The sequence below is a fragment of the Vanacampus margaritifer genome, chromosome 18 (genome assembly GCF_051991255.1).
Source record: "Vanacampus margaritifer isolate UIUO_Vmar chromosome 18, RoL_Vmar_1.0, whole genome shotgun sequence".
In the NCBI taxonomy this organism is placed as follows: Eukaryota; Metazoa; Chordata; class Actinopteri; order Syngnathiformes; family Syngnathidae; genus Vanacampus; species Vanacampus margaritifer.
The window spans coordinates 12,144,693-12,160,299 of NC_135449.1; the positions used below are offsets into that span (position 1 = coordinate 12,144,693).

A 15,607-nucleotide genomic window follows, 5' to 3' on the forward strand; every position below is an offset into this window, starting at 1 on the left:
GTGCAGTCCAAGGGGGTTATGTTTTTAGCAGCTTTTAAAGATAAGCTCGCATTTAATCAGACGTTCTCCAAAATCCAAAGGGATTGAAAATAAAAAAAATCTTGAAAATAAGTATATCATAAAAAATATTATGTGTTGAACACTCAACATTGCATGCCTTGCAGTGGGCTGGTTGCAAACCAATTGGTAGCAAGGATGTGGCACAATGATCATGAAAATCGTATTTCTATGCAGCTTTATTGACAAGTTTATCCGTCAAATCATATCAAATCAGACTGTAAATTTGTCATACGTATTATTAGGAGTGTTAGGCGAATAAAATGTTTAATTGTAATTAATCACATGACTTTAATAGTTAGCTCAAGTTTAATCACAAATGTTTTATCTGTTCTTAATGTACAATAAAATGAACAATAATATATAAAAGTTTTTATACTCGTTAACATAAAACTGGAAAAAATGTTAAATTGATGGAAATATAGCTGCATTTGTTAGTCATTGAGTAATTTCATAATTAATACAATTTAGTTAAAATGAAAAAGCGTGTGATCTTGATTTGTTTTGTGGTAATTTTTCTGCCACTACCTGGCATAATTGCATTTGTAAGATGTTGGTGAAAGTTCAGTGCATTTTTCTTTTCATTAAGAGCTATTTAATCTTTAACATGAAGTAACTTGTGAAATTCTTCACAATTTAAAAATTGTGAAATACAACTTGACCCCAGTCTCCACAAATATATGCATTAGTATTAAATTTATTGCTAATAAATTTTGGCTTGGACGTGTCTGCTGCATTGCGACTGGAATTACTCCAGTACAGGCTTTCCAAGTAAGGGGCGGTCATTAATCGCACATTTAAAAAAAAAAATAGTGGCTTTAAAGGAATTTTAAATTAACTCAAATTAACACATTTTGGCACCCCTACTTATTATATAGATTTATCATTTTTGTTGACTCGCCAATTTTTAGAGTTGACTAGCCTTGAATAGGTCACCTGCCGGTGAGCTAAAATTCCAGCTGGATTGTCTTTATATATTGTATTGTAACACTTCCTTTCTCATTTTCTCTTCCTGTTGCAGAATGTTGGAGTATTCCCTCAACCTGCAGAACGTCAGTTTTTCAGCAGTGAGGACTGTCCGAGTGTTGAGGCCACTGAGGGCCATCAACAGAGTGCCAAGTAAGTGGTGGTCAAGAAGAACAAATCAGTAAAATGACATCTACACATAAATGTAGGAACACAAGCAAGACTACAGTAGGGGTTGCACAGGTGATAGTCAAAGGACGTTTTTTTTTTGGGGGGGGGGGTAATAGTGGTAGTTAGAGCTATAGTGGGAGCAGGGGGATCACACTTGAAAGTACGCAACAAAACAATGCAAAAAAACAAAAACAAAAAAAAGCTGAGTGCTCACTAATTGAGAATTGTTGACACAACAGAGCCAATTTCAAAAGCTAGCTTTTCCATCTACTATACAGTACATGCAAATGCTAAAAATCTGCATTCCGTTTTGCACATTCAAAACCATTTTTTTTTTAATACCAGTGTTTGTGTGGAGATTAGTTTAGCTCGCTTATGTTTGCAAGGTTTGGACAGATTGATGTGCAATTTTCCAACTCACTACCTTTTATCAAGAGACAGAATTCACAGCTGCAGTCACAGACACAAACTATTGCACTTGTTCCAAACGGTAAAAATGCATAACCCCATCCACTATCTTATTCCTCACGCTTATGCAAACATTATTAGCATCAGAAAAAGGCCCCAAACATTCACAACCCTCTGCCCTTTCCGTCAGCATTTCTCATTTAGAGTGAAATGAGGACAGATTAACTTTCCTTTTTTTTTTTTTTTTTTTTTTTTTTGGGAGATCTCAGTATTGATCATTTGAAATGTCATCATCATTGTTCTCCCTTGTGCGTGTGTGCGTGCGTGTGTGTGTGCGTGCGTGCGTGCGTGCGAAAAAAAAATAAAATAAATAAGAATTCCCATACCGTTCACCTAAACCGAACACTTCAAAATCCAGCCAGAGTCGTGGGGCCGCCAGGAGACCCAAAGGGGGACCAAAGAAAAGAAAGAAAAGCGAAGCCCAGCACCGACCAGACACCACCCACCGGGCCACTAACCTTCACCAACCCCAAAGACATCCCAACTCCAACAAATCAGGGAAACCTCAAGGGCCCAAAGGAGAAACTGAGGAAAGGTAGAAAGGACAGACGAAGCAGAGTGAGATCCACAGACACCAGCCTCCACCGAATCAATGACCTGAGGGAGAAACAAATTGTGTCTGAGTCTCGATAGATGCTGGTGTGGTGGATCTAGCATGCATGAAAATCTCCACCAAAGAGGGGAGCCGTCGACCCCCGCCAGGACAGAGCAAGCGCAACACCTCAGGGCCCCCCAGGCCGCGGCCGCGCCAAAGGACGACCCCCGGGCCCCGCAGGGGCCACCGGCCGGAGAGCAAACCCCGGAGCAGGAGCGCCCCCCACCCCAACGCGGCCCGCGCCCCCAACCCAACGCAGCAGGACGGGGCACTGCAGGCCCACCAGGCACCCCACCGGCCCACAACCCCCGCTCCCCCCGCGACCCCCCCGCCCCCCACCCCCGCCACCCACCCCAACCCAGCCCCAACCGCCCCCAGGTCCCCAAATCCCCAGACACCCTCCCCACCCCAGCACCCCCCACCCGGCACCCCCACCACCACCCCCCCACCAACCAAGCCGCCCCCGCCCCCCGCCCCCACCCCCACCAACCGACAGCCCCCCAGCCCCCGACCCCAGACCCCGGGGACACACCGCACCCAGGCATCCGCGCCGAAGAGGGGGCCGGGCAGCGGAGCGGAGAGGGCACCCGCGCCCACCCCACCACGTGGAGGGACGGAACACCAGGGGCAGAAGGGGAGAAGGGGGCACCGGAGGACGGGCGGCATCCCCGAACCCCAGGCCCAGCGGGGAGAGGCCCCGGTCGTCACCCCAACGATCAAAGTGAAAAACTAACCCTGTTACTAAGTTCGCCAGCTCGCCGACTGGCGAACTCTACCCCTAAACCGTGTGTGTGACCCCACCCAGTGTATATACATAAGTGTGTGTGTGTGGTGCATTAAAATTGGGGGCAGGTGAACCGGAGCAGAGGGAAATGATATCCCCCCCTGCTCCGATCCATCCGCCCCCCAGGCATGTCAATGAGCGTATGTGGTGCATTAAAATAAATTAATGGGGGGGGGGGGGGGTGCACACGGACAGGCGACCGCAGCACTGCTTCATACCGCGGCCGCCCCAACCGATGCCCCCCCCCCCCCCCAGTTGTGTGGTGCATTAAAATTTGGAGGGGAGCTGCAGGGCGGAGACGGTGTCTCCACCCCACCCCACTCCCCCCCAAAGTGTGTTATGTGCCCTAAAATGTATTGTGCAAAACTAGTGCAGTGAGTTAAGAGGAGCGACCAGCTGGGCCCCCCCCAACCGGGCGGGGGGGGGCAGGCGCACCCGCCCACCAAAACCCCCACCCACCCCACCGGGACCCCGGCGGGGCTTGCCCCCCGGATACCGGGGCCCGCCCGAAGTGCCCGGAGGCCCACCGGAGCGGGGCGGGCACAACACCAATCCCGCCCACTCCCCCGGCCCCCGGAGCGCCGAGACCCGGGCCACGGACGGAACCCCCGGCCTAGGGGAGGGGGAGGAGGGCGGACAGGGGAGGGCGGACAGGGGAGGGGGAGGGGACGGGGGAAGGAGACGACAGGAAGGGCAGGAGGCAGCAGCAGGGCCGCAGAGAGAGGGGGAGAGGAGGAGGAAGGGCGACGAGGGAGAAGGGACAGGGAGGCGGAGGACGGGCGGGGAGAGGTGAAGAGGGAGAGGAAGCAAGGGGGAGGAAGGGGGAGGGGAGAGGGAACCACGGGGCACCCCGGCGGCCCACAGGCCCCGACCCGCGTCGCCGGACCCAGAGCGACGGACCGCGCCGGGGCGGCGCCGCCCCGGACACCAGGGAGAGCCCCGCAACACAGCACCCACCACGAGACCCAGGGAACGACCAAGACGCAGCCGCCACCCAGCAGCCAACAGAGGGGCAGACCCGCCCACGCCCACCCAGGGGGGACAGCACCTGTAGCGTTAGTCCCCTGGCATGCAGTGAATCCGAATATTAGCCTTTAGTGCCCATTGGAGGTGAATCTGTTCGATCCTGTTGGCAGCAACTGGGTTCCTGACTATAAAAACACAACCATTAGTAACAAACTGCCAAATGCAGAGACATCAATGTAAGTTATCACGATGTGGTGGCTCTCGCTAACAGGCAGAATTAAATAACCAGAATTAGGTTAAAATATTCTATATACGTAGACCATATTTCTATGAATTTTGATATTTGTTTTTTATTTGAGGCCGATATTTTTTCCATTAAAATGTGATTTATGAGGAGGTTAGACCATTGGTCGATATTCAGAGTTTGTTTATTTTTCCAGTTAACAAGAATTGTTTTTTTAGCGATAGTAAGGGCTACAAGTGTAGATTGAAATTGTTTATGTGGTAGGTCAGTTGTTGTTAGGTCACCTAGCAAACACAAGTTTGGAGATAAAGGTATCCTATAGTCCAAGATAGCGGAAAGTTTTTCTAAGACTTTAGTCCAGAAATACATAACCGGGGTGCATAACCATAAAGCATGAAAATAAGTGTCTGTAGTGTTTTGTAAACACTGGAGACAAATGTCGGAGTCGGAGAGGCCCATTTTCTTCATCATATATTGAGTAATGTATGTTCTATGGATTATTTTGTATTGGATAAGTTGTAAATTTGTGTGTTTTGTCATTTTAAATGCATTTTCACAAACTTGAATCCAAAAGTCAGATTCCGGAGCTATAGACAAGTCTGTCTCCCATTTTAAGATGGGTAAAGACATTTTATCCGTATATGAAAGTAACTTATATATTTTTGAAAGTTTTTTTGTTGTTGTCGGAGAGAGCTTGGTAATATCTTTAGCTAAGCCAGGCGGTTGGAGCGTACCCTGAAGTGTTGGAATTTGTTTCTTTATCATATTTTTAACTTGCAGATAATGTAAAAAATTTCCGTTTGTTATTTTGTATTTTTGGAGCAAAGATGTATATGATATAAACATATTATCTGAGAAGAGATGGTGAAGATGTGTGATTCCTTTCTGCTCCCACACACCTAAATAAAATGTTTGGTTGTTAATTCGAAAGTCAGGGTTATGCCATAGGGGAGAAAGCCCACAGGGCTCCACTTGGGCTTTTGTAATTTCTAATGCCTTCCACCAAGCAGTCAGGGTGGCGGAGATCATTGGGTTTTTAAAACAATTATGTCGCTTAATCGATGTTGTAATAAAGAGTAAATCTAGAAGTCTGAGGTTATTACAATCCTTCTGTTCTAGTTCCAGCCAACAGTTAGTATCTCTGTTGGGTTGTGCCCATAGAACGATATATTGTAGCTGGTTAGCTATATAGTAGTACATAAAATTTGGTGCCTCTAGGCCACCTTTGGATTTACTTTTCTGAAGAGTAGATAGACTAATCTTTGCTTTTTTTTTTTTCCAGTAAAATTTTGTAACGGCTGAGTCCAACAACTGGAACCATTTAGCCGTAGGTTTAAATGGAATCATTGAGAAAAAATAGTTTATTTTAGGTAAAACTTTCATTTTAACGGTGGCTATTCGTCCTATTAAAGAAATAGGAAGATTATTCCAGCGTTCCAAGTCACTATGAATGTTATCCAGAAGTGGAGAAAAATTTAAATGAATTAAATCAGTTAATTTAGGTGAGATTTTTATGCCTAAGTATTTTAAATTACCTATAGGAAATGAGTAATGTGGGTCCTGGCTTGCAGGGTTCCATGAATTTTCTGTAATAGGTAGAAGTGTTGATTTTGTCCAGTTAATAGAATAATCTGACAACTGTGAGAATTTAGTTATTAAGTTAAATACTTCCCCTAACGAAATCGCCGGGTTTTCTAGATAAAGTAAAATATCATCGGCATATAGATTAATTTTATGTTCTGTTACCCCAGAGTGAATTCCTTGAATCCTTCTTTCCTGGCGTATGGCTATTGCAAGTGGCTCGATAAATATTGCAAATAATAAAGGGGATAGTGGGCATCCCTGTCTTGTGCCTCTCTGTAAAATAAAGCTCTTAGATATAATCCCGTTAGTAGTAACTGTAGCTTTGGGAGAATCATATAATACTGACACCCAGTGGATAAATGATTTCCCAAAGCCAAATTTATTTAAAACAGCAAAGAGGAAGGACCAGTTAACTTTGTCAAAAGCTTTTTCTGCATCCAACGATATAATAACTGCCTTCTTATCATGCCGCTGTGACATGCTAATAAGGTTAAAGAGCCTCCTAATATTATTAGTAGAGTGGCGATCTTTAATAAAGCCTGTTTGGTCGCTATGAATAATTGTCGAGATTACTGTTTCTAATCTAGATGTGAAAGCCTTAGTAATAATTTTGATATCAGTGTTAATTAGTGAAATCGGACGGTAACTTGATGGAAGGGTGGGGTCTTTTTCTGGCTTTAATAAAAGTTTAATTGCTGCTGTATTCATGTGTGGACGTATGTAACCATTAGTTTTAATTTCTGTTACTACTCTTAAGAATAGCGGAGCAAGCATTAACCAGTAGTGCTTAAAAAATATAGCCGGATAACCATCTGGGCCAGGTGCCTTGCCATTAGGCATACTATCTAGAGCACTGTACAACTCGTTTATAGTAAGTGGCGCTTCTAACATATCTTTATATTCAGTAGTTAACTGAGGCATATTTAAGCTACTGAGGAATGCCTCAATATGCTCAGGGTTAGGTTTGTTAGTTTCTGAGTATAGGTTGCGATAATAGTTATAAAAAATTTGATTAATTTCTTCTGGTGATTGTGTACATTCACCAGTTGTCCCTTTAATAGCCGTTATAAGAGATTTTTCCCGATTGCGTTGAAGTTGGTTTGCAAGAAATTTACCTGATTTGTTTGGACAGATTAACTTTCCAGCACATTAATGTTTAAATAAATCATACGATTTTGTACCTAACCAGAAATTCACCTATTCCTTTTAACTTTGACTTTTCACATTTTTATTTCAAAACAGGTCTTTAATTAGATGAGGTTATTGCCTTGTGTGTGTTTTTTTTCCCAGTAGACATTCCAAAACCTCCCTCGTACATAGTCACCCCATCTTCTCTGAAGCAAACACTGTAAACTTGATCACAACAACCATTTTTCATCCAATTCTCAGGGCCAATTATGTCATTAATGCATGGATTATGCAATCGTCCCCAGTGGGGTTAAATGTCAATTTGGATGGTTATGGGTACGCTAGCTGTGGCTTCTTCTCTGTCTTTCGTCCTCTCAGCAGTCTAATCGAGGCCGCTAGATAAGCTTCCATCATATACTGTAAATCGTGGTGGAGATGTTTGTTGAGCTACTATTCGGAGACACACTTACAAAAATGTTATTACCCACTAAGGCACTTTACTGTGGATGCTGAATGAATTCATTTATCTGCGTATAAGGCAAGATTTATTGCACGATCACTGGCAGCTTTTTTACTAAGCAGTTGTCTGCCTTAAGAAATCCACTAAAAGGGAGAACGGGAGACTTTGTTCTTTTTAGAGTTTAGTGACAACAGGAGAGTTCGACAAGATTCTCACGTGTGTTGTATTTGTTGAAGAAAATGATCTTTTTCTCCGTGTGTTCGTTTTCTTTCGGGTAGTGAGAATGTTGGTTATCCGAATGCAGGCTGGAGATCGATGAACAGTTGCTTCGAAGCTTTTATTTCTACAGAATATTCCGGGCACAAGTGAGTTCCAGACAATGGCTGCAGCCTCTCACAAGTGCGAAGTTACAGAGGACTTACAACATTCTTATACTATCTTGAAGGGCGGTACCACAAGGCTCCCAGCAAACAGCCCACCCGGAGTTCACCGGACATGAGATACTTTAAAGGCATCATACTAACACATTGACTTCAACCACAGACAATGGCCCATTGTTGTGGAAATAGAGGAGGTCCTCCAGACATGACGACACCCGGCATATGATAAGACTTACAAAGAAATCATACTAACATATTGACTTCAACCACAGACAAATGGTCTATTGTTGTGGAAATAGAGGAGGCCTCCCAGCCACGACGGCAGCTAGCAGAAATCGCGACAACACTCACAAAGACACATCCACAGATAAAAGTTCTACTGAGGAAATAAGGAAATTAAAACAGTTATGACTAAATCTGGGCAGAAGACCCTCTTCATATTCTAGCTGCATGTCACACAAGGAAGCACATTTAGCACACATTCATGTAGCGTTAGCATACTTGCTAGCACTTGTTGAGGAAGTATGTTTTAAATTGTATGGAGAGCAGTTAACATATTGTTTTCACTGTTAAGCATCTTGTAAAGTTTTAGTTTGGTCTCAGTTCTATTGTGTCACCCATCCTCATGTTTCAACCATCAGCAATTTACTTTTGCAATTTTAGGTACTGTTATCTTTCTATCGGTTACAAACATTCCTCTCGTTTTCATCTGCTACCAAAAATGTGTTTCCATCCACTAGATAATTATTACTTTTGCAAGCCCTTAAAAAGTGCCCATCAATAGTCTGTGAGGTGTCTCTGTTGATAAAGAGGTATTGTAAATGCTATTAAAATAAATGACATACGTAATCATCACTGTTAGTCACACATAAAATTAATGCACACTGCAGTAGCTGCATCTTAATAACAAGTGCAGTGATATGGACATGTGCCAGATATATATGGGCCAATGTTAACGTATGGCAGTAAAGCAGTCAGGTGATAGATAGCCAATGTTGCACACGCGACAGAGAAATTCACCACCTCAGCTAATAAAAAGCTAGTAACAAGTTAGCCATGTCCTTTAACACTAACAGTCCATGTTGCCAGTGCCTGCCTAACTTATTTTTATAGATTTTTACAAACATTACAATTTAAATGAAAATCAATTATACAGTACATTTTCACCAGGAAAGTTCTATTTAAAAAAAACTAGGACGTCAATCCAGTTTTGTTTATACTTTTGCTAATGCTAAATCTCAACAGTTGTAAACCAAAAAAAATAATAAATCAGAAACTCGCGAGAAATACATGTAGCATACTCGGATGTTTGTGCCAATACTGTTCATCCATCCATCCATTTATTACCGCTTATCCGTGGTCAGGTCGCAGGGGCAGCAGCTTTAGAAGGGAAGTCCAGACTTCCCTGTCTCCAGCCTCTTCAACCAGCTCCTCCGGCGGGATCCCAAGGTGTTCCCAGGCCAGCCAAGAGACATAGTCTCTTCAGCGTGTCCTGGGTTGTCCCCGGGGCCTCCCGCCGGTGGGACATGCTTGGAACACCTCTCCAGAGAGGCATCCAGGAGGCATCCGAACCAGATGCCCGAGCCACCTCAACTGGCTCCTCTCCACGTGGAGGAGCAGCGGCTCGACCCTGAGTCCCTCCCGGATGACCGAGCTTCTCACCCTATCTCTAAGGGAGAGCCCAGACATCCTACGGAGGAAACTAATTTCAGCCACTTGTATCCAGGATGTTGTTCTTTCAGTCACGACCCACAGCTCGTGACCATAGGTGAAGGTAGGAATGTAGATCGACCGGTTAACCGAGAGCTTTGCCTTTCGGCTCAGCTCCTTCTTCACCACAACGGACCGATACAGCGTCCGCATCACTGCAGACGCTGCACCGATCCGCCTGTCGATCTCCCGCTCTCTCCTGCCCTCACTCGAGAACAAGACCCCAAGATACTTGAACTCCTCCTGGGGCGGGATCTCCTCCCTGACCCGGAGAGAGCACACCACCCTTTTCCGACTGAGGACCATGGTCTCGGATTTGGAGGTGCTGATCCTCATCCCAAATGCTTCACACTTGGCTGCGAACCGCTACAGTGAGAGTTGGAGATCACGGCTTGACGAAGCCAACAGCACCACATCATCTGCAAAAGGCAAAGATGCTATACCGAGGCCACCAAACCGGACCCCCTCAATGCTTCGGCTGCGCCTAGAAATTCTGTCCATAATAGCTATGAACAGAATCGGTGACAAAGGGCAGCCTTGGCGGAGTCCAACCCTCACTGGGAACGAATCCAATGCAAACCAAACTCTGACATGGGTCGTACAGGGACCGGACAACCTGTATCAGAGGACTTGGTACCCCATACTCCCGAAGCACCCACCACAAGACTCCCCGTCAAATGCCCCCGTCAAATGCCCCCGCCAAATCCACACATGTAGACCGGTTGGGCAAACACCCATGCACCCTCGAGGAACCTGCCGAGGGTGTAGAGCTGGTCCAATGTTCCACGGCCGGGACGAAAACCACACTGCTCCTCTTGAATCCGAGCTCTGACTTCCTGACGGGCCAATACTGTCGGGTTTTCAAATCAGGAGATTGTAAATGCTTTAGCAGAGGATAACCATATCATGTTAAGCCTTTACACATTTAAGTTAATTTGTTAAAATATATATTTACTTGTACATTTATGTTTCCAGAATTATTCGCATTCACAGATTTTGGTATTTTTTTGTACAAGTAGCTAAGTTGATGTGTCAAGTCTGCTGCTCTCTGTCATACACTTGCAATTACCTAAAGTATGCTAGCTTCTGATTGGTTAGTGTTAATCAGTTGATGGTGGGTCAGGAAGTGTTGTCGCTCTAGCTATTAAGTATAACGAGTAAGTTTAGGAATAAATCCGTCTCTATAATGCCTTTTATTTTATAAAGAGTATTCCACTAACCACCAACGAATTATCACATTAGCTCTTGGTGGACAAAAGCTAGCACTTTGTCCAGTCTATAGCTACGCAACGTGTATTTCTCGAAGTTTCTGAGGGTTTTTTTCTCGCAAATTTGCCACAATTTTTATTTTATTTTTACAAATTTGACACACAATTTTGCAAATTTGTGAGTTTGTTTCTCGCCAATTTCCCGCTTTATAAAGTCGCAAATTTGTGAGTTTATTTCTAATACATTTTAGAGTTTTTTCTCTGAATATTACCCCGCCAGCTCTAAAAAATAAATAAATAAAAATAATACGTGGCCCTAATACGCAGTTGTAAAAAATGGCCCATTCTCCACTTTTTAAATCAAAGGCTTCTGTTCTACATTTTTTTGTTTTTGTTTTTTCTGTTCTACATTTTTCAAATCAACCACCAATAAACTAAAAATGAGTATGAACTTCCATCAAATTGGGAATGCACATTGAAGAGCACTTGTGAGTATCACAAGGAAATTAACAATGACAGATTAATTAATTAAGGAGGAAACGTTACTTTGGGGAGAAGGTTAATGGTGACCTTAGCGGTACTCATTTTTGGTGGCCATTGAGAAGAGATAATTATGACTAAACACAAATGCAGTGTGTCATGATCCTGCGCCCAGAATAGACTTGTCTCATTGTTTAGTCACAATGTTTGCCCTTTGGCCAAAGCCGTTTTAATCACAAAGCTGGAATCACCCTCTCATAACATTTTACTCCATGCCTCAGCAATCTAGGGACTCATCTGTTTGGACTGTACATGTGTGCAATAATTGCTTGGTTCATGCACATGGACTTCCACCCAGATAATCCCCCGAAGACAGTAACATCTGCCTTCTCAGCTTCCGATGTGCTCTTTCCTTCGCCCTTTTGCCACACTGATCACTTTTCCTTCAGTGCTGTAATTAAAGCGCTTTCAAGAACCACCTATTGTACACTGCTCAGAGGTTTTTTTCCGCTAGGCCTATATATCACTTTATGACTTCAGCCGACAAGAGCTTTGAACAGGATGGAGAGTTGGACTCCTTATTTGAAGGCATTTGGTTTTTGCCAGTGGATCAAAGCAAATGCAGTCACAGTGTAATCCTGCTATTTTGTAAGATGCTGAAAGTCTTTATTCACTATTTCCTGTGACTGAAATGGATTACAATGAGTGCATTTTTCTGCTTAATTTGTATTGCACAAATGCAACATTATTCAGGATGCTGTGATAAGAGTAACGGGGCTGCATAGAACAATTAGAACAAAAAGAAAAAAAAAAGAATTCTTCTTTATAGGAGAAGTCAACCCCCATTTTTGGGGCTGAAAATATTGTGTTCTATGTAGCCCAACCAGTTGAAATACGGTATTTTGGTTAATATTGCGAATATGAGCTGAACAGCAAAATCCAGCAGTTTTTATCAATATCAGAAGGTGGCCATTTTGCGTTGCCACTTCCTGATGAGGGAAAATGACATTACAGTTGCTCAGGTAACAACCAATCACGGCTTAGCTTCAGAAAACAGGTGAGCTGTGATTGGTCTTTGACTGAGCCCTGAACAACTTGTCATGTCATCTTCAGTCGACAGCAAAAAACAAAATGACCGCCAGTGAGATGGATCAAAACCGCTGGATTTTGCTGCATAACTCATATTCCATATGTAATATACTATCAGAATGTCATGTTTAGACTAGTGAGGTCACATATAACATATTATTGTCAAGAAATGTTTAAGGTTGACTTCCCCTTTAGAAATAAATCATATTGATAAATTCCCAAAACATTCTTAAACACATTTGTTATTGTGTGAAATGACAACATGCATACATACATTTGAACTGAACTGGTCACCAGCTACTGCGATTGGCTGGCAAACAGTTCAGGGTGTACCCCGCCTACTGACCGAAGCCAGCTGGGATAGGCTCCAGCGCCCCCCGCGACCCTTGTGAGGACAAGCGGCAAATGAAATGCCAAAAAACAAACAAACAAAAAAAAACTACTAGGCTTAATCTTGCCACCCTCACCTTGTTGGTGATCAGGTCTTGTCACCCTTTAAAAACAGATATCCTAAATCTTGGCGTACTTGAGTGTAGTCATTTGACCAGCCCCTGTGAGATGATCCATTGTAATGGATTTCACTTCCATTATTGAGACTTTTGACCTCTTAGGGCCACCATACTTGCTTATGTTCAACAATGTTAGCCTTGCTTGGAGCATTGTGTGTTGTTGTGTCTGTTTACATACACATCGCGACTCAGAGGCCACACAGCTGTCCCACCTAAATTGTGATCCACAGGTACAAGACCACAAGGAATACAACAATTTCTGATTAACTGATGAGATGGAAACAGTACACTATCTTTATCTTTTCTATACTTGACATGTCTGTCAGGAAATGTTGATATCGAGCTAGTTATCCTCTATTTGGATCAAATGAGAAGTGGCACAGGTGTACACTGGCGCTGGACTGAGAGAGGCCATTTGCTTCCCAGTACAAAGATTACAAAGCTGACTGGAGCAGAAGCTGGTCAGGAGAGTCGACTAAGCAAACCTCATTTTCTTGCTAACAGATGGTTCCCTGATTACACAGCCACCTGCCTGCTAGCCACGTTTCGACGAAGCGGCCACCCACAGCAAGGCTGGTGGTGCACAGGTGGAGGAGGAAATGATTGTGATTGAATATGAAATGTCTATCGCTCTGAATTTGTACGCTAGTCTTGTTCAGGTCGACTTTGAATATTCTATTTTGCTTTCACTGAGGAGATAAGCATACAATTGTTTCCTCTTGAATAGCTGACTTGGTTTTCTCCAGGTACTCTGGTTACACCCATTCTTAAAACAAAATGAATGGCATGTTAATTGAAGACTTTACATTACCCATAGCTGTATGAATTGTTGTTTTTCCTTTATGTGCATTTTGATAAGGTTCAGAAAATGGATGGATGGATGGTGTTTCACTGGTGACCAGTTCAGGCTATACCCAGTAGGGGCTGGTTTCTTTTCTCGAATTTCAAAAGCTTTTGCACTTCCCCTGAATTCCTCTTGCACTCCCTACCTCAAACCTACCCCTTCACCTCCCCATCTAAGGGGAGGCACACCTCACACTGCTGTTCAACGTCATCAATGCATGCAAATAGTTGATGTCCTCGTCCCTGTGGGTTGAAATAATTCCAAACCGCAATCACTGTGATGAAAATACAATTTTCCAAAAGCACTTAGCTGCTCTGCCCATCTTATAGCCATGGTCAAGATCAATATAAATTGATTTGGGCGCACCACATACCCACTAGAGGGTCATTGAGTGCCCCTCCACCATGAAAAAAAGAAAAACATTTTCAAAAAAGATACCATTATGATGACTGTTTTCATCAGCATGCAGCGTACCTGTTTAACAATGGTAGCTTAACTTCAGAGTGATGCAACTTGGAAACCTTTCGCCCATTTGAAAGATTCTCAATGATTTTGCCTTTAACAAATAGCATAAATTGTTGAGTGTTCCACACCAACTCAGCCTGGTGCAGTCCTAACCATGCGTTGTTGCATGAACTGATGAAGCCTACTCGGATGAGAGGCAACATGTCTTGTAAGACAACTAGAACAGTGTAATTGTAATTGATTCAGTGTATGACTGTGCTTTTGGTTGGGTCATGGGGTCATTGTGTTGTTATGGTCTTGTATTTATCCCCTTGTAATGATGATGTTGTCAGTTGCTATGCAGCCGCTATGTTCCTTGTGATGATGTTGTTAGTTGCTATGCATCTGCTATGTTCCTTGTGATTATGTTGTCAGTAGCTATGCAGCTGCTATGTTCCTTGTGATGACGATGTTGTCAGTTGATATGCAACTGCTATGTTCCTTGTGAGGATAGTGACATTGTCAGTTGCTATGCAGTTGTCAAGTCCCTTGCGATGATGATGTTGTCAGTTGCTATGCAGATGATATGTCCCTTGTGGTGATGATGTTTTAGTTGCTATGTCATTCTTATGTGCCTTGTGATGATAATGTTGGCAGTTGTTATGCGGCTTATATGTCCTTGTGATGATGATATTGTCAGTTGCTATGCAGACGCTATGGTCCAGTATTCGTAACTCTTATGTACTCTATTTAGGTTCTGTACTTGTGTATTTTAATTGTCATATAGGCCTTTATTCTGTCATATAGAATTGTTGCCTCTGAGTGACATTTTTGTCAGTACGTCGACGTTTCTCTCAGAACATCAAGGTTTTCTATCCCTACTCTTCCAAAAAAGTAAAGTCAGGAAGCGATATGAATTACAGGTTCAGACCAAGACAAGAGCACATTAAAACAAGCTGGACGTGACTGACCCTGTGTCGGTCCAAGGTGACATTTGGAGTGGTTTAAGACTTAAGCCGAAAATGATGATGATTTGCTGAAGGGTCACTGCACCAACATGCCTATCGCCAAACCTGCACACAGGTACAGAGGAGAAGGGGAGGGGCTAAAGGAGGAGAGGCAGCAGACCTGACACACTGGAAGGAGATGCTGCTCAATATGTGTATGTTGTACTGTATGTGTTTGTCAGGAATCCAGATAAAAGACTGAAAGACATGTAGCTCTATATTAAAAATCTGCTTCTTCTGACAATCCACTCACTTTGCATCAAGGGAAAACAAACCTCATGAGGTCTGATGTGAAAATAGTAATAAATGGTGTGTTTTTAAAGGGAGAGGAAACACTTTTGTATTGCTTTGTTTTCCTGCTTTCTGCACATGTTTTATTTAAAGCAAAATTCAGAAAGGATTTCCATGTACTTTATGCCCAGTCACAACTCATAACTAAAAGCTTTATATTGTTACTGTAAGCACATACCAGATCACAATTCCCTTAGAAACTCCACGTGAATGCCAAAAAAA

The 15,607-nt window shown here is 43.4% G+C and overlaps 1 protein-coding gene across 20 annotated transcripts in view; it reads left to right on the forward strand.

The window, feature by feature from the left end:
- The window catches only part of cacna1g (calcium channel, voltage-dependent, T type, alpha 1G subunit), a 235,239-nt gene that overhangs the window by 116,627 nt on the left and 103,005 nt on the right, over window positions 1-15,607 (forward strand). For all 20 annotated transcript variants that reach the window (XM_077550124.1, XM_077550123.1, XM_077550122.1 and 17 more), the window contains exon 5: window positions 1,079-1,176. In XM_077550124.1, the coding sequence (XP_077406250.1) occupies window positions 1,079-1,176 (98 nt within the window). The remainder of the gene's footprint in view (window positions 1-1,078; window positions 1,177-15,607) is intronic.